The sequence below is a fragment of the Falco naumanni genome, chromosome 12 (genome assembly GCF_017639655.2).
Source record: "Falco naumanni isolate bFalNau1 chromosome 12, bFalNau1.pat, whole genome shotgun sequence".
Classification (NCBI taxonomy): Eukaryota; Metazoa; Chordata; class Aves; order Falconiformes; family Falconidae; genus Falco; species Falco naumanni.
Genome location: NC_054065.1, coordinates 11,857,804 through 11,885,046, shown reverse-complemented (window position 1 = coordinate 11,885,046; position 27,243 = coordinate 11,857,804). Strand labels below are relative to the sequence as shown.

The window sequence follows — 27,243 nt, the reverse complement described above, 5'->3', positions numbered from 1 at the left end:
CTATTTCCATGGCACACTCTAATCCCCAATAATGGAATCCGTGAGAGAGATCACACTCTGCCATTAAATAGGGCTCCACATAATCTTGAAAAGGTGGTCAGGTAACGAAGGGATGCTCCCTGGGGGCTGTGGAGCCATCTAACATGGGGGGTGGGGAATATGTAATCAAGTAAGAATAATTAATGACATCTAAAATTACAAAATTTTATATTCATTAGTTTTGTTTGTTTGAAAAAATGGCTCAGCAGGCATCAGTGGAGAAACGATGCGAGTGAGTACCGCAGAGGGAGCCCATACTGCCATGGGCCACTTTTCAGAATCTCTCCTCTGAAAGATCGCTGGTTTTACCCAACATCAGTTCTCTAAAACCAACAAAGTATGAACAAACACAAAGCATAAAGCTATGACCAAATCATGTTTGCATCCAAATCTAGAATATAAGTGTACGGAAGCATCAATGTAAAGCTACAGGATTGCTTTATATAATAAATACATAATGATATGAAGAAAGGCATATATAAATAAAAGATTAAAAAAAGATACAAAGAAAGATACATATAAAGAAAGGTATTCAGAGAATGCCTGAGAATAAAGTGTTTTGCATGGTCAGGGGATGAACCCCCCCTTAATTATTAATACAACTCTTTACTATAGCATTTAGTAAAATAAAAAGGATCAAAAAATTCTATTTGAAGTAAATGTAACGAAATAAGTCTGGTATTAAAGGTAAGCTAGAAGTGTCAAATTAATCTTCCACTTAGCCACGAAAACGAAAAAAATATTTTCTGTAGGAAAAAAAAATCACAGGATTTATAAATTCTACAGACAAAATCTTTTCTTGAAAATAAAAATAAACCCAAAACAACTCAGGTGCAAGCTTGCCTACCACCTCATGTTAAGTGTCTCAAGTGCAGTCATTCCACAGAGATGAACAGAAGCATACTGCTACTCTAAGAACATGAAGCAGGATTTTTAAGGAAGTTAATCTGGCTTTCATCATCCCTGCACCGGAGGAAGGAGTAGTGATCTCACTATTTTTGGCAGAGGAGTGGGCAAGCAGCCACCTTGAAATGGTCCTCAGTCTGAGCATTACCCCTTCCAGACCATAAAACAGTCACTAGTATTTTAGAATAAGATGGGAATTGAAAATAAGATGGAAAGCTGCCATTTCATTGCACATGCTGCAGAAATCGACGTGGAAATTCAAAATCAGATAATGAAGTTGTGGAGCGTTTTTAAACCATTACTTCAGCAGATGGAAAAAGGCCAAGACTTGGGTCTTCTGTCAGCAGAGGATACCAGCATCGTTACTGGAATGAAAGGACGTGCCATTCCTGTGCTTTATGACAAACTTCCTGTATGTGTGAGCACACCTACAAGATCACATCCTCAGGGGGAAAGAAAGGAGACCACTCAAGAATCTCATTCTGCCTTAAATATCTCATTATTTTGCTTGGCCAAGATGGCAGAGCCCCCATGCATATGCCACACAGAACGTTTACCGCTTCGGCGTATTTTCTAGAGAATTGTTTAAATACCAAGATGGGCTTTTGGTAAATGTACAAAGTGAACAGTGAGGAGAAAAATTCTAGCCTAATAGCCTCCCTGAGTCTCAGCTGAATGAAAGGTAACCACTTGCGTTCACTGCATATTGAAAGTGCCTTAGTTCCTGCATCACTTAGTAAAACGGATCATCCTCCCCTGTGTTACACTGTAACAATAAAGACTTAAGTCAACAGAAAAAAATAGTCTTTTGTTAATGAGTGGTACTTGTCTTAAAGCTGTTCTCTGGAGAGGACAAGAAGATATAAATACTGTTTAAAAAAGCCAGAGTTGGTGTGTTGCAATAATCTACCATAGATGAACTTTTTTTCTAGGCCACCTCCATCAGCCACAGAGATGTATTTCCTTTGACTTGCTCTCAACACTAGGAAAACCCTCAGAGAAATGGAAGGGGGGGAAACACTATGAATGGGAAGTGTCTGTGTAAGAGTACGGGAAATGCCAGATACATTCACAACATCGTATTTTCAAAACCAGGAGAGAAAACAAGAACACAAAAGAAATAAAAGACAAGTGAGTTAGTGCCTGGAATAATGAAGATTATCGCTTGACCAAACAAATCAGACTTTCAGCCACCGAAAATGAAAGCTGGCCGTCACCTCAACGTTCCAGTCAGTTCCTTCTCAAATGCCTGCCGAGCTACATGCCTCAGGGGACAAAACTCTTCCCCGAAAGTCCAGTAAGCTCGCTCTTAGGAAAGGCAAGGTAAAAACATCTAGAACTAATCCTGGCAATCTGCTCTGTAATGAACAGAAAGGGATTGCTAGTTTGTTTGGTCAAGAAATTTTTAGCAGGTTATTGACATGTGATGCTACTAATTGACAAAGCCACTAATACGAAAAAAAGACAAAACCAGTGAAAATGCATTACTTACAGTCCTGTCAGAAGCCTCTTGTATGCACCAGTAAAACACCTGTGCCCTCCAAGTGGCTAATGTCTCTTTAGCAAAAAGGACCAGGAAGGCATGAGTTTAAATAAAATAAATAAAAAAAAGTAGATTGTACATTCCTGTGATACAATATGGAACTGTAGGACATCTAGTGTGTTGTCACATCCTCCTCTGATGTCATATTCTCTTTTCAAAAAGGGCTGAGTCAGTTGGTAATGAGATGCATAATTTTTTTAAATTAATTCTTGATGCCTCCAGTAAAATCTGTGAATATTTGTAACGTGCAGATTTGCACAGCCATCTAACCCAGACACCCAGCACTCATATTCCCAACTGTGATTACCGAGTCTAAATGAAACCACTTGAGATGTACTAAAGTAAAATGAGAAAAAAATTGGAGGCCCAGTAGTGTTTACTCTGGAAATTATGAAAGATGCAATGTAGTATCTCAGATTTTAAAGGGCCTGCTGAATGTCTCTACCAATTACCCTCAGAGAGAAAACTAGTTGTACTTAGAGATTCCCAATCTTGTCCTCCAAGCAAGGATATAGCTACCCGATGTTGGCTTCCAATTAATGAAGGGAAAAAAGAAACTCCTAGATAAAACACTCATGGGCCTTAGCAACGAGACAGATGGACCAGGAAACCTCAAGGGAAGGCTCCCTCCACTTTAAACAAGGCAGACACTTTACTGCCTTGTGCCTTGAAGAGTCACATCAGTGACCTGCACTGTTTTCTGTAAATTAAACAGCTATCACAAGATGTTGACAGTCTACTGGCAGGGGGAATTTCATGGGACACTTACGGCCAAACCAAAACACTTTTGAAGACAACAGCCCCTGCTTTTTATTTTGAATTATTCACGTGAGAAATAAACATACAGAAACTAACTTCAGGAACAAAATGGACACCAACTGCATCTCATGTGTGATTTGTTAGGTTCTGTGTGTCCTTGTATCATGGATCAGCATCTAACCACAGTTCTCCTGAAAGTTTATTAAAAAAGATACCTCTCTGAGGGAGGCAGGAAGGCAAACACCACAGTTCAGTTTCCTTTTTACATAAAACATATTACACAGTGGAGTGCAAGACATCACGGTCTGTCAAAAAAAAAAAAAAGTACCCTCTCACATTAGTACCAGAAGAGTGATGTCTAAGTGGATCCAAAAGGGAACAGCAAAATAATTACAGGTCCTTGGCAGGCAGATACAGATGCATAAGCAGGCTGTTGCTCATACTTTCAAGACAGTTACACTATCCCGTAACCAAAGAGGTCCAGAACTTCATAGCAGTCTCCAGATGAGAAAGAAATTTTGTTTACTTATGTTTTCAGGATTGTTCTGAAAAGCACCTCCAGTGGCTTCATCATCGTTTGGAAAAATTTCTGTGATTTAAGGCTCATAAAAACTGACAAACACACACACACCCCCCTTGATTTCAGAGTATAGTTTTTTCGGAAAAGTACTCTGTATTATTTAGGCAGCAGGACAAAGAATATGTAGGTGAGAAGCAGGTGAAGAACAAGGTGAGATGTGAGAAGCCCCACTGTAATCTAGCCTTTACCCCTCCTATTTCTCACCAGATAATTTCTTGACTGTCTTTCCCACAAACCTTACTTCCTTCAGGAAAATCTAACATGTACTTTCAATTCACTGTGATCAAGTGTGTGGGGCCAGAGGTTGCTAGCTAGCCTCAAGTATGCCCTGCGCATGCAGCTGCACAATCCACCACCAGCTGTATAAATCAATGAAGAGCTCTCTAGTTAACGGGTTTATGTTTAAAAGCCATACAAAACAACGTGCAGTACAGAAACAAATAAAGACTGAAGCAGAACTTACAGTCTCTCAGTGATCTTTGCTAAATAATGATTTGTTGAAAAAAAAATAAATTTCCATTACCTCTTTGAGGTAAGTAAACTTCGGTCTTTAAAGGACCAAGTGCTTTATCTGCCATGCAATCCAAGTACCCAATTACAAACCAAATCTAATCTGCTTCATTTCTTGTAACAACTAGGTTCTTAATTCTCAAACATCTCAACGTCATGATGTTTCAATACATAGGTTCATAATTACTCCCTACAAGTTACAACAACTTTCTCCAACACAGCTAGAAGTACAAATTTACAATCTGTTCTTTCATAAATCTTTTATATTATTAACAACTGAAATGGATAATCAGTTCTGACATTTAAAAATATTCTATTATTAAAATTCTACTTCAAACCCAGTGTACTATGAAATAGTCTGCTACTTTAAATGTTTTGAAAATATAATAAGCATGTATTCATATTCTTTTGCAATAGAAAATAGGAGATGTCATGAGATAATAATTTCATCCTCTTATTGCAAAACTATTTCCAACTAAAGATGAAAAATCAGAGGAAAGAAATGTGGGGAAAGATGCTGGGATGATGGTATCTTGCAGATTTGTTTTGGTTTTTAAGACCAGTCACCTGAAACTCATAGGGACAAGATTTGTTCTTTCTCACAAGGTAAGATGCTTTGGAGATAAAGAGGAACTTGTTTCAGTACTGCTGTTCCCCGAGAGCCACCCTCCTGGGCTAGGATCAGCTCCCACCGCTCTGCTTCCCCTTTGCTTACCCAGTAAGGACGCAGTCATCACTCAATGAACGCCTCTAACACAATAAAACTTATGAACATAACATCTCAAAACCTGGTACTTGAAAGCCCTAATACTCCTCCAGAAGAATACTCACTCAAATCAATGGGAAGAAAGACTCTGGGATACCTGCTGTCTTTGACAAAATCCCTTTTGAGCTACAGAGAACAGCACTGAATCATGACCGAAGCATTTTAAAAGTTACTAACTGCTTTTTAAAGGTATGATACCCACACAAGAGGTTCTTTTTGACACCAGCAGAGAAAAATTAAGATTGCCCGATATCCCATGTGAGGCTAGAAACTGAAGAAGAGAACAACGCCTCCTGCCTTTTTTTCATCATTCCCTTCCACCATCTCCAGAAGGTGTCACCACACAGCTGGGGCTGAAACCCTCACTTCTAACTCAGGAATATTCATCCGTCACCAAATTCTGAGTTGCGTCAGTTCATCGAGAGAGTGATTAAAACAGTTCCCCCAAAATAAATATGCAGTATGACACTTTGCACCCTCCAAAGGCAGATTTGCTCAGTTTTTTATTCAGCTGTCAAACTTATCCCTTTTCTTGATAAAATACCGGTGTTCATTCTGACTATATTCACAGACAATAAACCAGTGGTGGAACTCAACTGGTGCTACGAGAAGCTGGTGTTGAAAGGGATGTAGAGAAGAACTGGTATTACTCCACATCCGTTTAATTGATTTCTTAACACTGAACTATTTTAAAGCAAGTTTGAGAGACTGGAACAAGTAATTTTCTGGGAAGTGAAGACTGACAGGTGGGAACAAACTTGAGGAACTTACGAAGTTAGTTAGGAAAGAACTGTGCATTTTTCCAAGGATATTCTGCATCAGTAACTAAGTTACAAAATCAGGAAAACCCCCAGACATCAGCCAAAAGGCACTGAAGTTCCTCAGGCAGAAGGAAAACAAGACGCAGACACATAGTTGAAGTGTCAAAATCATAAGGTCAATGCTAAGATGAAACACATGAAGGAGGTGACCATGAGAACAGTAAGAAATCTAGAAGTAACTTGTGTTGCTGCAGATGAAGGATCTGCTTTCCTCCTGTTTTCAAGAGAAGAGTGAAAAAATACTTTGAAACCTGGCTCAAATTGGTCATGCCCATCACTGCTGACTCAAGGGCATCACACATCAATCTGTATCATAAAAAATAACCTAACAGCTCCTGCAAAGAAAACAGTAGCTGTGTTTAGTTCCCAGGAGAAAAGGGGGAGGGAGGGGGAGGAGAAAAAAATAAAAAGGAAAGAAGAAAACTAAGGAAGGAGCATGTATATCCACTTCTCTCTTATGCTAAGTGAACCAGTTCATCTTAATTTGTGCACACTATTGCATCTCCCAACAGACACAGCTTTGCTCTATTGTTCCGCAAATTAACTGAAAAAAGTGTCAGACCTCATAAGGAGAAGTTCGTGGAGGCTGTCAGAGAAGAAAACTAGAATGTATCACCTACAGGATCCACGTGCTACTACATTTCAAGTGGTTTCCTGCATCTTAGGGGAAATGCAATACTACAAGGGAAAAGTGTCTTCATGGAAAATTGATGTATGAATGATCTTTTAGATTTCATTACAGCATTTTAACATAAGTAGATTTTTAAGTCTAGACAGCTGTTTGCATTTTCTTTAAATTTCTGCCTTCAGATCTTCCACTACATTCTGCTTTACTTTGCAATCTTATTCAGAGCATTTGCTCTCTGTAAGGGCAAACTATCTGACTTAGAACACACTAATGAAAAAATACAGCATATAGAATAATCTTAGAGTACATGAAGAACAGAATTATATAAATCCATAAAAATACATGAGGAAAAAGAAAACTGACATTCTGGTTAAGAGCATTTGTTCCTTTTTCAAATGTGATGCTAGGGGTGTACCACATTACTCGTAGCAGTAGCATATCGCAGGATAATGATGATCTAAGGATCAAGACTGTAAATCATTGAATTTATACCACCGAGTTTTTACAAGACAGCCTGGCAACTTGCCCTTGAAGTATGAATATCTTTAAAATATGACATACATTTGTATTGCCTGAGGTCTATTCCCATGCAATACAAATGCTCAAACATCAGCGGTAATGAACAGAATGACCTCTAATTTGTTCTGCTCTTGGGATACTACATAAATCAGTTACCAAGGAGTCACCAGTGTCTTACTAAGTGCTTAAAAACTCTGCCTAGACAGAAGTAACAAAATGAAATTTAGGACATTTTTGGATACCAGTGGCTAAACCCAAATACTATGTAACCATGTAATGTTCACCCCAAAACAGGTGGTTTCATTACTGACTTGTATAAAACATGCTCCCAGACTCGAATGTTATTGTACACAAAATGCAAAGTGTCACCCCAGCTTTCCAAATATCATCAAATATTATAGATAAATGAAGGCCTTTTCAAATCAACCTACAGTTCTCACTTCAGTCATGTTAGAAAGCTCGCATTAAATTTTCTTTTCATACTGGAGATGCATTATAGCTATAAGGAAGTTATTTATTAAGTACCAGTTTCCACCCAACATAGATGACTTCCTCAAGTTTTCTGTAACTGATAAACATTAAGCCTGACAAACTTTCTTTTTTTCTTCCCAAACAGCAACTCTTTGCAAGCGCTGACAGCCTAAGAAGCTACTGCCCCATCCCTCTTAGTGTGCTGTGCTAGTTATTTATTTTTGGCTGGGTTGGTTTTCCAGACCAGTTCACGGCATGTCCGCACAGACAAGCCTATCAGTACAGCGGAAGGATGGCAGGGCAGCAATGCCATCAAACCAAGGGCCGTGGCAAACGCGGGATGTGAATCACGGTGTGCAGGTGTCACTCCCCCCTGACTGCATGCAGAAGGAGCCCAGATGGATTAGTTTCCCAAGGTTCACCTTGGCCATTGAAGTGCCACTTGCATCGCAACTATGAAACCGGCAGATCGCTGAGACCTCAACCATGGCAACAACCTGGCCAAGAAATAGTTTGTGAATCTTTTGCTGCTTTCTGTGAATACAACTTAATTAGCTGGTTATTTCTGGTGGAGCTGTTGAATTTACTTTATTGCCATTATTTATACTTCGTAATATTGCAAGAAATTCTTCTGCTGACCTTGAATCTTTATACTTGGTTGTGTTGACAAGGTGACAGATTCCTACTCTCCAAATACATCATTAATCTTTTATTTAAAAGATGCATTACACGATTTCCTCTCTTTCACAAAAGAAAAGGTCTGATTTTTAACACATGAGGGTTAATACAGTATGATGGCTTTAAAATTTGGTTACTGCTAGGTGCTCTCAGCAACATGAATGGTCAGAATGTACAGGTGAAAATTTCTCCATCTTTCTATCTTTGAATGGATTTAAATGAATACAGAAATATGTTCAAGATACATAGACAGAAAACAATTCCAGGAACAACTGAAGTTGCAGCAGCCTTTTAAGAATAAGGGAATTGCTTAAGACAAAAGGCCATATACAAATATTAGAATGTATTTTAAGGAACCTATGCTGGAGAGATTTAATCTAATCACTTAATTCTTCTAGAGTCAAATAATTTCACTGAGGCAACACCACTTTCAGGATAAAGGGCAGATCATGTACAAATACCATAGAACTCATGGTACTTCAGACATGGTATTTGCCACTAAAATAATGCACATGTAAAATATGCAGTTTTGTCCATCACTAAGAAACTAACAAATGTACTTAGACCCTTCAGAAATATAATGAGAAAACCCCTGTAATATGTAAATATATTAATTTGAAAATGGAAGTATTTAAAGCAATGACTTTGTCCTCTATTGCCTTCTCACAAAAAGATTACTGAAGACAGAATTTCAAACAGTGCCTTGTAATTTCTAAAATATGCTGTTCTGGAAAGTGATCAAGGTTTCCGGTTACATTCCTACTGCTTGTATTCAATGTAATTAACTATCTTTTGATTTTTTGTATGCATAAGCTTTTTGTACTTTTGAATTCTGAATTGCTTGATATTGCAAGTATTTTTTTAAAAAATAAGTTTTCCAATATATGTAAAATATAGTTGCCTTCATAGCGTGTAGCTAGGCTATACCGACAAACACATTACATTGGTAGCCTTCACAGATGAAAGCCATTGAATAAAATTATTTGAAACACAGCTCTCTGCAGAAGTTATTAAAATTGTAGCTTTTTATCTGAAGGGGTTGAGAAGAGAAGACTTTGCAGAGCTCCCCCCCCCCTCCTTTCCAGTAAGGCAGACAAAAAAATACCTCTCTGATTTACCTAGGAAAAAGCTGAGTTACTGCTTCCTACGAAATCAGAGCAGGAATATTTTTCTTGTCTGCATTTTCATTAATTACACACTAACCTGCATTCTTTGGGTGGCAAATAAAAAGAGGAAAAGCATTAGAAGTAGCATTTCCCATAGAAACAACTGCCTGTCAAACAAAGCATAAAAAGACAAAAGGCAGAAACACTGTTTCAGCTTGAATGCCCTAATGTCACCATTTGTCATGCAGCACTTCCTCAGAAAACCCCAAAGTACAGTTAACTCTACTCCTCTTTACACCACACACTTTCTGTGTCGGTACAGGATTAAAATGTGCCGGGCCTGACAATGAAACAGCAGAGCCATCGCACATTGTTATGCAACTCACTGTCTGCAAGGGTGGCTTGTAGCTCCTTCTTTATTCAGCAAGTGCCAAGTGCATGTTTAATCAATGTCACAGCTCACCACAGTGTGCAACTAAAGCCACTGTCATTCCTCTCTCCAGATCTGCTTGGCTAAGTTATGCAATGCTCCGAAGAATACCTTGGAATTCTTTCCGGAGGCTCTGAATGCAGGTGTGTGACAGCGTTCACACTATTGCCAGTAAAGCAGACTTCTTTTCATCCTTTTTCAGGCTGGACCAAAATTACATAGTGTGACTGCACGTAGCTCACTGCATTTGGAATTGCAGCATGTCAACGTGAGAAAGCCTCTTCAGATGGCTGCCACAAAGAGTAAATCAAAGGCTGGGTTTTTCTGAAGTCTTAATAAATAACAAAGTATAACTGAATAAAACCAGGAGCTGTTTTTTTTTTGTTTGGTGTTTTTTTTTTTTTTTTCTCCAAAGACAAAATCGAACAGCATGCATTTCGTTGCTCTGCATCATCTAAGGAAAAAGAATCCTCATTTTTAATGAGAATTAGTCAACAGTGAGGATCATTACCAGAAAGGGTTTTAACTGTTTTTTCGACTACACTTGCTTTAGTGGATGACTGAGAGAAAAGGCCAGTCATTTGGAAGATTCTGTAACATTATTATCCTCACTGATAAACTTCATCAAGGAACTGTTAATGTTCCTATCTGGTCTGTCTGAGAGAGGAGAGCAGCCCCTTCATGAAGATAAAAGCCTGGTTTGCCACTGAATCGACGAGTAAGAAGCATGTCTGATGACATTTTATTCCTGATGCAATGTAGGGTAAGAAACATTTTTTTTTTTTACCTTTCTGTGAGATGTGCTCTGAGCTGATGGCTTTAATTAGACTCACAGCAGAAATACATTTATCTCCAATGATTAAAGATGTTTGCCAGGAGAGAAAAATGCTATTGTGCTATAAAATGTGATTGCAAATCTTCAGTAAATTGGGGCTATCTGAACTAGTAGAAATCCCAATCAAATTTTGGTTTAAGGTTAGAATTTTCAGATCAATTAAGGCTAAAACAGCATAGCACATTAGATAAAGTATCAACCTCTCAGCCACTAATGAACATAATTTTACAGAGAATATGTTTCTAGAGAGTATTTGACTGTAAATTAAGAGTACAAGAGCAGCTAAGCAATACAGACAACCTGTCAACCCCACTTTTGCAACAAAAAAGGTAATAAATCATACATGCATCTGTAAACATCTATCTCAAGTCTTTATATTGTACAGAATTTTGTTACTGTAAACATACTACTGTCCTTTGGCATACTGCAATAATAAGCATATATAACAACAACCACCACCTTTGTATTTGAAGAGACAGGCATTTTCTGTTAAATGTTTACTGTTGCATGTATGTCCAAAAGCTGATCTATTAAACAAGTAAAATGATAAGATCTCACCTGCAATTGCCTGCTTAGGGCTCACTGGTCAAAAGAATGCGATACTGTATTAAGGAGGCACACATTCCATGCTCAAAAACAGCAGACAGGAATATTTCCAACTGTTTTTGTACTGTGACAGTTAAATATTTAACCACAGCTGAAAATTCACATAATCTCCCCAGGCATTTCAGAGTATTCGACAATGCTCACATACCTGCTTTCATCAGTTTGATGTTTCAAAAGGAAAGAAATTAGCTGGCTAAAGACAAATTTTAGATTTCTTTTACAATAAAGCATGTTAATTGGCTTGAAATATCAAGCTGTTTTTCACTCCTACCAAATCTGTATCTACAGAACAATTCCTTTTAACATGGACACGTTCATACAAAAAGGAAACAAAAGATGAATACCACTCAGTAAACAAAGCACTAAGAAATACTGTACAAAGTAGTACAGAGCTGTTTTTTGAAAGATCAAAGCTTGCATGTTTGTCAGATCAGATTTACCATTTGCTTTCTTTTCTTCTAGCTAGCTGCCAGAGTACTGGTGAAGGTATTTGCAGGAAAAATGGGGACCTCTGCCATCACAACATTGGAAGATGTAAAAAGGCAAGAGGAGAAAGAGGAGAAAGAAGAATCTATTTTAGCACTGCTTGGGATTATTGGAACTGTGCTTAATTTATTCGTTATTGTTTTTGTGTACATCTACACTACACTTTGATGACATTTTTGAACATCAGCTGCACAGAGCACAGTGCAAAGACCAGCGATGGTAAGAATGATTTCTACATTTAAAGCAAAACCATCCCACTGTCTGAAAAGATTATCAAAAACATTCCAGAGCAAAGTGTCTGGCTAAGGGCGCTGCATCAGTGACTACCAAATGTATCCGTGAGCCCAGCTAGGGTGCTAAATTACATAAATGAATGCAGACAATATTCAACTCCTCATTGATAACAGATGAAATCAAAATCGCAGAAACAGAGATGGCACTGTTCTGTTGCCAGCAAACATGCAAGACACAAGAGATGTAAGCAAACACTGAAAACAATCAGAAGATAGAGATTAATTAAATATATAAATACATATAAGCAAGCCCCATGATGCTTCCTATGGTTTTGTGCAGTATGTCTCTTCATAGCTGAGACCAGAAAACAGACAAAAGAGTTTTATTTTTAGATCACCGTAATTTAGGCTTATAACTTACACTAAAGTATAATAAGTGTGGAAACAGGAAACTGTTATACCAAAAATTGTAATATTCTAAATAAAATTTTAATTATTGACTATATTCTACAGCATCTTTGTTAGTCTTGTGGAAAGCTGAAAAAGGTTAGATTTTCTTGTCTTTACAGAACCTGTATTTGAAATCATCATGCTATACCGATAATGTGCTTTTCTAATTAAAAATCTTTTAAAGTGATGTGAAAAGAACAAATAGTTTCAGTACTACTTTGAAGAAATATTAATAATTGCAATGACACACTAATACATATTCTCCAAATGAAATAAAGAAGTTACACTTTCTATATTGCCATTTTAAAATGTGTTTAATGGAAATCAAATACTTTCATGTTTTCATCCTGAAGCTCATTTTGAAGTAAAAGAAAAGGTATCACACAAGGATTCATGGTGTTGCATGGAAAACAGGCTTAGTAATCTTTGCCCAGAAGAGTGTACTCTCTCCTTCTGGACCAGGTCCTGAAGACATTTTCCCTTTTTGTACCATTGATGACTGAGGCCCAGAACTGCAACTCTTACGCATGGAACATTCAATTAGACTACCAAAATTGATGAAACTATTTCCACATTTTAAATTAAACCTATGTATGTCTTTGAATTGGATCCAAACCTGCAGACAGTCTGAGAGCACAGACCTTTTTGTATACATGAATATATCTCGCATATATCTTCTAATAGAAAAGCTACTTTTGAGAGCTCAGGATTAAAAATACAGTAGAAGAACACAAAAAAAGAGGAAACACTGATTTTAACAAATACCATTCTTACTATCACATGTTCCACAGAGGAACAACGGAGGGGCTGCATTTCTGAAAATCAACTCAGTTCCTTCTCCCAGGCTGCAAAGCTACATCCAGTCCTTCCATAAAATGACAAGCGAAGAAATTCACCATTTGTATAGGTGATAGCTTATTATTGTATAGAACTTCATAACTGCTAAACAACTGAGCCTTTGGAGTCGCTTCGAAACAAGCACATGCATAAAATAAGGTCAGGTATCTAAGAACAGAATGAATTTGACAATGACATTTCAGTCAGTTGCAGAAACTACGCTGTAATGCTGATTTATGGATGAATGAGGTGGAAGATGGTATATTCTGGTTTTGCATCTCTGAGTCAATACTGGCTCAACCAGAACAAATGATAAACAGCACTGAGGCTGCACTGGAAGGAAGCATGTGCAGACAAGAAAATTTATTCACTCTCCATAGTCTACAGCAAGTCTCTAGTATTGTATACTCATTTTCAGTATATGAAGCACCAAAGCCTTCTGTAAAACTAAGCTACATTCTAGAGGAATTATGCAGCAATTCATGTTTATTTAAGACTACAGAAAAGAGTCAATACATTATTAGATTTTTCTATGTACTTCTTATATCTACTTACTTATGGGTATTATTGCATTAATCTCAGAATACAAGGATATTTGAGATGCGTCTTAAAATGAGAGATTACAAGAACCTGAAAACTGAACAGAAATATGAAATTCAAGTAGAAATTACTGCTGTTTACTTTGATTCTGAAGTTATTTAAAACTTGTCAATTCTGTGAAATAAATAAACAGTTTTATTTCATGTCATTTCAGTGCATAGCTCTCTTCTCAAAACAGTGAATCAAACAGTGCACCAGCACTGGAGTGAGACACTGCACCTTTTTTTATAAACACTTCAACAACAAAACAGATAAAAAGCAAACCCAAAGTTTTAACGAAATGTGGCAAAGGTTCAGCATCATCCTTTTACCAATGAATGAGTTCATCAACATTAATGAAAACTAGTGGAATCTTTAATTTTGCTAACTATATACTGTCTATCTAAACTGTCATTGTACTTCTGATTTCACTTATAGCAAAAGGCTTTGACCTTTTGAAGGAAGTCACAGGGTGGTATTAACATCAGAGATTGCCCCAGCATACTAGTTATATTCTGTTTTAAAACAGGACTCTAATATCCTCTCTTAATAGGTAATATTCACGCTCTATACTCATGTGGACTTAAATCTAACTTCAGTTAAATAAACTCCAATATACAGCTCTGGTGCTTATATGTTTAATCCAATAAATATGTAAGAATCTCAACAACAGAAAATATCTTAACAGCCTCAACAGTCTAAAGTCAATAGCCTAGAGAAAAGCAGCACTTTGTGATGATGCAACGTTTACACTGCAGTAGTACCTTTACACCTTCAGCAATGGATGAATAAAGATGCAGTGTTCTTAGCTGAGTGAGCTCAGTGTACCAACCTCGGAGATCCGTAAGGGAACACAAGCTTCCTGAAGCACTAATCCTACTTGTTCCAGTGGAACTGGACTACTATGCAAAAAAGTAAAGCAACACCATATAAAACCTTGAGAGTAAGTATGTTTAATAGAAAAGAAATACCCTTAACTTCAGCAGGCAATCTAGTGTAGTTCAGACATGGAGGCAAGGCCTGAGAAGTGTGACCTTAGAAGACTCAACTAACAGGTTATCTCAAGACAGGCAGAAAAAAGAATTCAGTACATTCACCTTCAACAGGTTTGTCCACAGTACTTACTAAATAAAAGTTCATTATAAGGTATTTGGCAGCAGGATAAAGTAGCACAACTGTTAATGAATCCACAAGCCCAGGTGCAATAGTACTTGGTAAATTACGAAAGGTGCATTAAAAGCAAATACTGGACTCTTGCAAAGTGGGACATGCTGGTCCATAAACGCAACCCCTTTAGTAAAGCCCTCACATAGAATCGCATCATCTCTTCTCAGCAGTCAAACCCAAGATGATTGATCTAAGCTAACACCACAAGCTGTGCTGACCGCATCACATGGATGATGGATCTGTCCACCCAAGAAGGAAACGTGGCTAAGAGAGCTGAGAGGGGAGCATGCAAGAAAACCTCAGCTAAACCCACCATTATCACCTGCCTCCTGGAAGCCTGGGAATTCAAGTGAAGAGAAATCAGGCAGAATTCTGCAACTTGCTATAAGGTCTGTCACCCAGGGAAGAGGTGGCAGCAAGCCTCTCTCACTCTTCAGCTTTAAACAAGTTTAAGTCATCTCAGTGTTTGCTAGGTACTAGTTTAGGGACAAACCAGTACAGTACAACTGTATTTTTAGGCAAAAAGACTCTACCTAATATTGTGGTATCACTGAGATATCCCCGCTTCACTGGGCTTTTTACTGTCCAAGCTCACAACGAACAGTCCCTGTCCTAAAAGTCACTTGATTTTCCTTCTGCTTCTTGATTCCCTTCCACTGCCTTCTCTATAAAATTTGTTAGCTACAAAGACTACTATCACTGCTGCTTTCTTGTCTCTGAATTGTAAATACTAGCTTGTATAAGCCTTCATAAACCTAGGTCAATCAGTCAAGTAACTCTCACTTTTATCAGCAAAATCTAGACCTTCAAGACAGCCACGTGCTCCGGTTAGAATCTGATGGTCACTCATTTGCCAGGAACCTCTTGTTGCACTGTGCAAATTTTATGGTTGTGCAATTTATTCAAGTATTCACATATTTGGAAGAGTTCCTACAGCAGTAATTCTTTCAATGAAATGTGCTGTACACAAGACAACAGTTAAACGGTTTTACATGACAGCTTTTGGTATGAAATGTGCATAAATGCATGGTAATGAATGCATACTAGATGTTTCATGATACAGAAGTTAACAACATCGATTTTACGAATGTTAAGTCCTTAGGAATAAAACACAAGTGTAACAAAAAAAATCTCATCATGTTACAATGATAAACTCTTAATTTATAAAAAGAAAGATAATAAAAGCCACAGTAATGCTGCAGCAAGACACGAAACAAACACAGGTGAAAAAAAAAAGATCAAGAAACAGGGTGAGGATTAAGCAGCTATTGCTCCTTGTGACTAGAGCTATCTTGTGTAATAAGGAAAGTCCTTCATTGACAGATAAACCTTCCTTCTCTACAAGAAAAAAGCAGTTATGGAAATTAATGAAAGTGATAAGTTCACAATTTTCAAGGACTTCACAGTCACCTCACTCTGATGCAGATGAAGCTGCAGAATGTGTCAGAGCAATCTGGTTTGTAATGATGTACTTCAAACTGAGGTTTCTAAAAGATTAAATGATATGCAAATACTCCTCTGATCAATATTCCTTTTGTCTAGAACAATCTAGATAACAATCTAGTCCACATATGTTTGGGACAAATTAAAGAGGGATAGCAAAACACATGTAAGTAACAAAAAACTAGGTAAGTTTCTTAATTGTGATGTAGGCCAATTTTATATTGTGATACTGAAACTGTTCCAAGAACTTTGTCAAAACAACTTTGCAAGCACGATACATCATACCTGTAGCTAAATGAACAAAATACAAAGTTCTCGTGAATACCAAAATACTTACTATCCTGGGTCACCACAGTGATATCAGCCTACTGTGCAATAAAGGGAAATGGCACATCCAGAGCTTCATTGCACGTATTTCTTTATAGAAAAATTCTCCTACAGAATTTTATGCATATGGCAGACAGAGATAGATATGTATATATTTGAAGATCATTGTTATTGCAACCACTGATGGCAAAATCTAAAAATCTAGTAGAACACCCCCAGCATAAGGGTAACCTTTAACTAGCCCCACCAGCATCGATTCAACTCCAAGAAAGTTACAGAGTTGCTGAAAATTGCTATTTTCTGTCAGCACTGTGCTGGGCACAGATTGTTCCTGCTGGGATGCCAAAACCTGGGAACACTCTTATTAGCATTCTGCATGCAGTGTCCTAATTTCTCAGCCCAGCATGTTACAGGAAAAATAAATACAGTTACCTGCTTCTTTCACATGAAAGTATCTTTTGAGCAAGGTACGCTGGTCTGAAAATTAGAATACCACGTACATGAGCGTTACTACTAATGCTGTTCCCTTTCCTCCTCTGCCTGGGTAGGCATTCAGCGCTGCTGGAGAAGAGATAGGGAATTCAGAGAAAAGATTCAGGATAGGGAAGCCTGAAATTAGATCAGGTCTAACAGGAAAGACTCAAATCTGTTCTACTACAATTGCATTGGTTTCCGAGGTTTTAAAAAATACAAATAATAAAAACAATAATAATAAAAGAAGTTGCTTCCACCCTTGAAATGTTTCAATTATGTACACATTAAGTGGATTTTTCGGTCTTACAAACATTGTACCAGGGCTTAACATAGCTTCACAGCTTCTCAACCTTTGTCTCTTGTGACAGCCACGCTCTCTGTTAACTACACCTCCCGACACTCTTACTAGTGACACTGAGAGCCCCAGCATCACCTGCAACTCACACTCATTAATGTGGGAATTATCTGTCTGCTTTTGAACTAAATAGTAACTGATGCATTGGAATCATGCCTTGGCTATCACCAAGACAAACTGTTTTCAGGGACGCCTTTCAAACTAAATGCATCCGTCTCCAATATTCACGAAGAGAAGACATTCTTTCCAGAAGTTACCCTTTTTGCACATTTCCCTCTCAATACTGATATCCTCTTACACGTTCAAAGACAAGCTTCACTGATATAAGCCTGGGAAGTTGTTAGTTTTTTGTGGGGGGGGGGGTTTGGTTTTTTTTTTGGTGTGGTTTTTTTTTTTTTTTTTTTAATCCAGAACAACACTGTTAATTTTAGTTGTATGTATAGATTTTTGAACAAATACAGTAGGAAACTTTCAAGACTATCGCTTGGATCAATCAAAGCCTAACAACTTCCAGATTTTACAGTTTTAAATTCCAATAGAAATAACCTCATCCTTTGTGAATCTGTAATCAGAAGAGTAGGTAACAGTTCTTCTCTGAAAAGTAAGGTTTTGATTTGCTTTAATATAGTTCAGCTGCTGCATTAAGAGCTACAAATCTATTTATGAAACAGCAGGAAGCATCTGCTTTGTTCACTCTTCACTAACTGTTAATTCACAAGCACAACATTTCAACATCCCCTGCCAACCACAAATAACAGTAGTGCAGCAGTGGAAAAACACACCTAAAATGAACCTTTGCCACTGAAACTTTGCCTTTTCTTTGTACTTTGGGAAAACAAATGGTCCCTGAAAACCAAACTAGTTTGAACTTCTTGCCATCAGCCACATAGCTCATCTCTTCTATCAGTACCTGAACTGCTCTTCCCCAGTTAAAGGTGACTTATACAGACAGATACGTTTTTCTATTGAAAACCGCAAAAAGCAATTTGAACAGCTGTGATTCATCTATAACTCAGAACCAACAGCTTCATCCTTTAGATAAAATAGCATTTTTGCCAGGTCTTTCAATGACTTTTCCTTCCTACCTCAACAAAGAAGAATTTATGAGTATGTTAGAAAGATTACTATATTGTTTTACGTTCCATTTTCATTTGCAATAATGAGCCTGGTGTATAAGCTACACAGTTCATTTTCTTTACTTTAATGTGCAAAATAGAACCAACAAATGCATTGCAATATTAGGGAGAGGTGTCAGACTGCAGACTGGCAACTGAAACATCTTCTATTTTTAATTTTACTATAAGGCCCCAGCAGACATTCTGAACTACTTCCCTTCCATCATATAAGATTATGCAATGCCCTAGTTACTACAGATTAAAAGAGCCACGTTCTTGTTTTAGTCCTATGTAGCTTTGTAAACACCTGTAAACATCCACATAAACATGGGTAAATTCTCTTTTTTATACCTGGGAGATAAAATATATTGTGTAATCCAACAAGAAGCTGTAACATTGTTTCAAGAAATTCACACCACCACACCCTATAACTGGCATCCAAAAGAACTGCAGTAAATGTGACAAGACATTATCAGTTACTCTAAAAATAGGGCAGGCAAAATAAGGCAAAACTCCAAATTATTCAGAATTGGAACAAACTACTGCTACTTAAGCATTAAATCCATCTTAACAAACCGAGTACCGGAACAAAAGTCCAACCTAAGGCTCAGGCAGTACTTAAAATCTTCAGGTTGACAGTTATCTGAAGAAAAAATGCTTATCAGTATCTACATACTAAAGTCTGTCATCTAGTGAGGCTAAACATAAATCACAAATGCAGTCTGCTGGTTTTGCCATTAGCTCCAGACAGGCATTTGCTCAACTCGTACTGCTTAAAGCTACCGTGTACAACCAAAAATATTTCCACAGCAAAGTACAACATACTGGATAAAAACTATCAAAACATTTTTGTTTCAAAATTGTGTTGCCGTTACATTTCTACTCATATAACTAATTTGGTTTTCTTTAAAAAAAACCCAAAACCAAAAAACCCCAACATTTTCATTATTCCCATATATATCAAGTATTTTGCAGTTTTCGTAAGAGGCTTATTTTTGTATTTCCTCAATAAAGCAGAAAAATCTCTGATCAAAGTAAAAGAAAATAGCCCTAGTACGTGCAACACTGACCGATTTCAGATATATATTTGCTCAATTTTCTTCACAGTAAGATTCACGGTGTTGTACAAAGTACTCTATGTATCTTCTGTAGAAGAACTAAAATGTAAACTTTTCAGATGGAAATACTGCTTTCCTGTTAGCTTCAACAGTTTAAGAATTAAATTTCAAATTTTAAAAAAAGATATTAAACCAACAAAGTTTAAACTTTACAACAAACAAGTATTTCAAAGACTGTAATTTTGTTTCCTAAGGCACGAGTGAACATTCCATTACTGTGATTCTAAATTGGCAAATGTACTGGAAGTAGCCAGAATGACCTCTTGTTTACAGAAAACCCCAAACTTTTGACAGAAATAAGCCAACTTTGATTAAGAAGGAGACAACAGCACATTACCTGAATCGTTGCGGAGGTACGATGACATTGCTGGGATGAGGCAAGATTGACTGAGTAGCTCTAGGAGAACGGATGGGAGAGCACTGCTGTTCTGTCCTCTCCCCTCATGGCTAGTTTGCGTCTCTCCGTTTGACGTACTCCCTGCAGGATTTATGTAACTGGCAAGAACCTGGAATACACAAAAATATTGAATCGAAACAGATTTATTTTAGGCAAAAGAACTTTGACTTTCCCCCCTTAAGGAAGACGCCATAATACTTCACCAGCTATTTCGCTAATTCGGCACTGGTATTTATTTTAGCTGTCCCAAAGATGTCTCCAAAGAAATTCTATACAGTTATTAGATCATGTTCCAACTTCTGCTAATGATAAAACTAAATAACTATTACAATTCTGAATGACTTTAAGACATCAATTAATATGAATCTTGACAAACCTGCTGGAGCTACTCAAAGCAGGAGTTTGCCAGCTCACACCACCTGAGACAGGGAGCTGGCCAGTCCCACTCGCTTTCAAACACCAACTAGCAACAAAAGATTTAGCTTTTCTTAAACCGCAAACGTTTCAAAAACCTTTATAACTTCCTTTTGCATGGGTCTTCGGGGTTTACAGATGAAACAACTATATACGATGAGCATGACAGTTACTTGGAACAATCACTTGTGAGCACAACTCTTGCTTCAGTAAAGAAAGAGCAACCTTCCCCCCTGACGGCGGGGTAGTCCCCTCATGGCTGCACCCCACCTCGTCCCAAGGAGAGTTCTGGAAGTTCACAAGCCCTTGCCACCTGCTGTAGCCATACAACCCAATGCACTCCCATGGGGCCGATTTGTGCAGTTGTACTCTCTACCTAAGCAGTTTCAAGGCTTGAAAAGCTGTATTATTTCAAGTCTCAGGGGCTCTACTCAGTTTTTTAGCCTCTTCTCCCTTCCTTCATTCTCCCTCTTTGCTCTAACACCATTACCCACGGTATTTTGCTGCAGCACCTTACCAGCACTCCGTACAACTGAATTTTTCTACAGAAGGGACCAGAGAAAGTCTGCTGTACAAATGACTAACACCTTCAACAAAAGGGTGAAGGGTTTTCTACTCCCAATTGCTGACTGCCCAAAGCAAATGCCTCCTTACGTCATGACTTATCGCAGTTATAGCTAAACCTCTGCACGGCCTAATACAGCATACTGCCCAGAAGCTTTGTCGACAGTAATACAGGTGATTTTCCTCTTTCTTGCTTAGGAAAATTACTTCAGATTTTGTTTAGCTTGTGCCTTGTACTCACTCTACAGTGACTGAAATAACTGATTACATCCAAATGATACCTTCATCAGTCAGGGCATGTGCATTTTCAGAACTTCATCTCCTTTGTGCCCTACCCCAGCAGTGATGTTAGCTAATGCAATTGAGCTGACAGTTCTGTGAATGAAATTTTTGATGACTAGATAGAATCTAATTTTCCTGACACTAACCTAAGAGAACAGGGGTTGGTCGCATTTCAAAATGGACTGAAAAGCCTAATTATGTGGGATTTTCTTCTCCTTAGCGTGAGGCATTTGGAAGGTAGAGTTTTACTAGGATCTGCGTGTTTACTGGTGACTTACTATTGTCGTTTAACTGACACACTAATGATTTCATAGTATATCTGAGTGAGATTTTGTTGTATTGGCATAACAAATTCATGGACATCAGTAACAACTATGGGCATTTCCTTAAAGCACAGCAAAAATATACAAGAAATGAATAGGTAGCATTACTTGGCACACAAAACACTGGCTATTCCCACATCCTCCTGCTTTAATGGACAGTCCTGACAGACTGAATGCAGCAATGTTGACAGAGCTATGTGACAGCTCCAGGGAAATACATTGAAATGCCTCTTTGTTCACTGTCTATTCAGAACTGTCACCCACGTTTACCCACACAGGTCTTTATGCAGCAGCCTAGCGATATTTGAAAACAGCCTCAGGCCAAATATGATCTATACCATTTTTCATGTAGACAGGTAGTTGCAAACTATTTTTTACCCAAAATACTGTAATTGCTCTGCTAGATGACTGAAGAAATACAAGCTCCATTTTTACTATCCAATCCTAATGTTTCAAGTGCTTATCATTAATCAAAACTTCATTATTACACACCTGTAGAAGGCAGGTCACATGCTCTTCTTCTAGCCTTTGCTTAGTCAAAGCTTGTTCAACATCCCATCCTGAAGCTGTGGAGCCTGTTCCAAAGCCTGTACCCTTAGCCCAGTACAACTGCTGTTCTTCTGTTGATGCACTGTTGTGTGTACTTGACACCTGTGGCTAAATTAAAAAAAAAGTCATAATAATCTCATGTTTTTCATCTTATGAACATTGTCTTCACAAGCTTTTATTCTGCAAAAGAATGTAATCCCAATTAATTAACTTTATAAAGGTATCTTCAGGATCCAGCGAAATTCAAAGCTTTAGACAGGAAAGACTGCCACATACATGGAGTTCTGCTACAGGTCTGTGCTAAATTGTTGCAAGTGATTCTCCAATTTGTCTAGGACTGTAAGCCCACTTTGGTTCTTCTAAGATACTCTCACTGCTTAAACAATGAAAGATATTAAAATGCTACTTAATCAATATCATGCTAAACATCACAGCTTTGTAATTATTACTGTTTAACACCTCGTCATATTTAGTAACATAATTAGATGTAGGGGATGGGAGTAGACATGTTATCAGAAGTACACAACTGAAATGTTAAGATGCCCAAGCATGTGCTAATTTTGTATAAAGGCTCCAAAACAGCAGGAACTGTAAGACAGATGCATAGCTCTGACACGTGATCTCTGGGTCACTGAAACACACTATTTCCGCTCCATATAAGAGATGGGGGGAAATATCTTGTTCTTAAAATGTTCTGAGAGAGTGCATTTTTTCAAAGGTGCTTGTACAGCTTTTTCCAACGGTCTGCCTCACTGCATTTTACTAACGCAACTCCAATATTATATTGCTTAGCCTCTAGAAAACTATTTAAGTACTTATTTTGAAAGTTTAACAGACCTTTGGTGAAAAGGATGCAGAAAAAAATTCTGATCAGCATTTTTGAACTAATGCTTTCTTAATTATATATTTAGCAGCCTAAACAAGTGACCTTGTTTTCTGAAGCAATGAACACTTGCTACTTAAAATACTCAGTGACAATCAGCCTTACTGGAAACCAGGTCATGTAAGTAGGTACCCAACTTTAATTTTTAGTATTTGATTTATGGCTCTGAAAAGTTTCATTTTCTACTCAAATCTTCTTCAGTGACTTTACTAAAGACTATACTTGAAGGAAAAGAAATTATGTATGAACAGACTGCAATGGTAAAAAGAAGTTATCACCCATGAAGTACCATGCTGACAGTAGTCTGGAATCACCACTTAACTTTAACATTGGGAATGTAATGCATCTCGGTGATGAAATACCTGTGTGGTTATTCTCATGTAGACATTACTCATTACATCACTCAAGAACATGTTGTGCCTTTAACACTCAAGAGAACTGTCATGAGCACTGAGTTAAAGCACTTAAGGGAAAGCCTGGCCCCAGAAATACAAGCCTCAGTGCAGGCCTGATGGATCTCTAGTTTCAAGTTACCATCTATCACCTGATAGATATGAATTATGAGAAAGCAAGCTGTTTAAGGGGTCATGGTAGAACTGAAGCAGAGATAAGAATTAATGGTTGCTCTTTCCCTCCAGAAGCGCAAAAATGCTAAGGCTTCAATGTGTCAGCAGTCTGATACCCCATTAGAAGCAGAATATCTCAGCTTCCCCTAAATTTGACTAGCCATTAAAGTGAATTATTCTCAGGCACAGCTCCATCTCTTCCTTGCTCAACCCCTCATCAGTATGAGAGCTGATAAAATACGGACAGCCCCATATTTTGCAGCTATTTAACCATATTTAGGCACCACGAGCTTTTTCATGCAAGCCTCTGCCACAACAATGCTAAAGAAAACAGGCCATTAAGGTTTTTTTAAACACTTTTATAGACAATTGGTATGTTATGTAGAAATGGCAACTCGTAATCCTAAAAAAATCAGGGGATACATATTCTGAATAGAGAGTGGTATAATACGGGAAATACCTTTAAAAAGTTTAATTTTGGAGGTTCACTTGGGCTTTTGAATGCTATAGAAAATTTGTCTTTAGGTCTCATTTCCCCATCAGTAAAAAGGGTATAAAAAAAACCTATTACTGCATTAATTCATTAATTTCCACAACTCATTTATATTTGTGAAGCATTGAAAAGCAAATAATTTGCAGCCAGCAGAGTTTAGATGATGAATGCTAAATAAGGTAACGAGGTCATGCTACCTAATGAGGATTAAAGAACCACCATCCATTGAGCATTATGCCTCTGATGCCCTGAAAAACAAGGTCCTGTGAAAAAAAAACTGATTACACCTTAACGTCTTCTTTGTTGGTTAAATTTTATTATTACTATGTTTATTTGCAACATTCAAGGACAATTACCTAATCAAGTACTTTGTAGTTATTTCTATTCTTCATTCAAATGCCAACTGCAGAAATTAGACTATAATGACAGCAATGAGATTATTTTATTTTTTTATAGTTAAAACTCTTACTACTTCTCAGTGGCAATTATTCTGCCTGCCAAGCTTACCTCTGCCTGGTTGGGACTAGAATTGGGCACTCTCGGTGCGTGGTGGCTTAGAGCAGACAGACAAGCGAGGATAAGATGTATAGCACCAATCTCCAGTGCCATCCGCCTGAGCAGCACTCCATCATCGGTAGTCAATGGTGTAGTGCTGAACAAACTGCGCAACACGTGGAAGGGCAGAGTTGGAAGCACGTTTGCTGAAGGAGACTGCAGGATATGACCTAGGTTGAAGAAGACTACTATCAAAACCACATTTTCCTTCAACAGTTAAATACAGCCTGTTGATCTCTGCAATAGTTTATAAACAACACATACAGAAATCTACTAAGGACTTAAGCATTTGCATATAGTAAGCGGAGAAGAGTGTAAAAGAAAGAATGTTTCTTCATTTCCTTTATGGATTTAATTAAGAACCAAAGTTATAAAATTTGATTCACCATTTCCAGGGATAAAATTTAGTTTGTGAATAATAATGAGTATACTTCTGTATTTGACTACACTTCAGGTCATATTTCAGAATGAGGAAAATGAAGGTAGTTCAGATTAATTTTATTTATTTTAAACATTCCAACTGCAGCAAGTTAAAGAATGCACATGGTCAGCTCAGCTGACAAGGAGCTGTAGTTTACCATGATGTAAGATTGCTTTTTTTTTCTTCCATATTCACGTGCCTAAAGTTGGAATTAAGTCACTGACACAATCCAAGCTGTGATGCTATTCAAGTTGAATACATGGTGAAATACTAACATAATTTTAATTAAACAAGCTGCGTGTTTGAATTTTGTAGTAGATTTTAAATTTTAACCCTTTTGCATTATGAGCAAAAATTACTTCTTTTAAAAGCCATATTTCAAATATAAGTGACCTCTTAATGCAACATACTCAGATTTAGGAACTGTCTCAATTTTTTCTGCATTTAACAAGGCATTTCACATTCCTTCTCCAGTGCATATGTAGAGATACTCAACAACTGAAAATACTTCAAAACAGCCAACTGCTATAAGAAGCAACAAGCTTCTTATTTTAAATATATTATTTTCTCCCTCGTTCTTTATCAGCTATATCATCCTCCAGAGGTCTAAACTAAAATACATTACAAATATGTATGTCTACATTTGTATGTGTATGTATCTACACGCATATATGCATACACACACTGGTTTTTTCATAACTATCTGATACTTCTGTAAAGACAGTAACAATAAGGAAGCAAAAAGTCCTCTGACTAGGACCTTCATAAATAAAACTGAATGCCTCTGGAAAAAAGCCCATCTGACAGACTTCCAGAACTGCAAGTGTAGCCAAATGACAAAGAAACAAAACCAGAAAATGTAAACATCTGCCCATGATTTTATCTTTGCAGACAACTGAATCCATGTTTAATCAATAAGCCATGGATTTGTAAGTGCAGCTCTTCATATTATGCGAGAAAGAGATTCTACATTTATGAAAACATGCATTTCCAACAGAAAAGAAAAGTATTAATGCTTTATACAGAGAACTAATGTGCGCTACTGTGTACAATTGATCCCACTATTTTGTAGAGCTAAATTCAGGCATTTGGCTTAGGGAATGGAGAAATTGACTGTTTAGTCCAGCAGAAACAAAGACTTAGAGGGAATACAACTGCTGTCAACAAATGCATCAGAGAAAGAAGAGCTATTTATGACGAGGAACAATGCTGGCACAATGATAAATGGGCACAAAATGGGTATCAATAAATTTAGGCTGAAAATTAAAGCAGCCCCTACCTATTATGAAAATTATGCTCTAGAACTGTGTTCCAATAGCAACAGTGGATGCACACACAGGAGAAAGAAAGCAACCCAAATTTTAAGGATTTGAGTTGGTCTCTTTATAAATAAAGGGATGTAAAAATTGTTTGCAGCAGCAAGGGACTGGAACCACTCAAGGACATAAAAAGCTGAGGGACTACATACAGTCTTTCCATTAATTACTACTCAAATTAGGTGGGAGCTAGCAGCCAGAATGAATTTTTGTTATCCTGTTTATTCTTGTCTACTGTCCTGTACCTAAATGCAAGAGTAATGAAAAGATAAGCAGGAGAGAGGGCAAATGAGACTCTTAGTTTCTCAGTCGGTCTTACGAGCTACATGTTGTCCACCACTCTATAGGCTGCTGAATAGACCGACTTCAGTTGATCGCTGCATAGAAAACCCAGCATTCTTTCCAAAGTTATAATCAAAGGAAATCCTTAAAAGCACTAAAACATCTTTCACGTACACTCTTCCAGTTTTTCAGAACACTAATATGAATATTAGAACTATATGCAGAATTCCAGGTTTGGTTGCAAAGACACTGACTACAAATCGTCTCTCAGCTCACTTATTGATCAAAGAATACCCCATTTCTCCCTCCGAACTCACACCTTTAAGGCAGAGCTCCTCCTCAGCAAATGTAATCACTATGATGTGTAGAACCCTCCCTCCTATTCTAGAACAGTATTATTCATCAGTTTATTCTATA

The 27,243-nt window shown here is 37.6% G+C and overlaps 1 protein-coding gene and 1 long non-coding RNA gene across 7 annotated transcripts in view; one reads left to right on the top strand and one right to left on the bottom strand.

The window, feature by feature from the left end:
• Nucleotides 1–27,243, bottom strand: part of BIRC6 (baculoviral IAP repeat containing 6) — a 183,434-nt gene that overhangs the window by 32,629 nt on the left and 123,562 nt on the right. For all 6 annotated transcript variants that reach the window (XM_040611995.1, XM_040611998.1, XM_040612001.1 and 3 more), the window contains 3 exons: nt 24,760–24,977; nt 22,254–22,418; nt 20,119–20,287 (listed from right to left, as the gene is read on the bottom strand). In XM_040611995.1, the coding sequence (XP_040467929.1) occupies nt 20,119–20,287; nt 22,254–22,418; nt 24,760–24,977 (552 nt within the window). The remainder of the gene's footprint in view (nt 1–20,118; nt 20,288–22,253; nt 22,419–24,759; nt 24,978–27,243) is intronic.
• On the top strand, nt 9,431–17,409 carry LOC121096220. The gene is made up of 2 exons (XR_005830399.1): nt 9,431–10,519; nt 11,660–17,409. It is a non-coding gene; the product is annotated as an uncharacterized LOC121096220 (long non-coding RNA).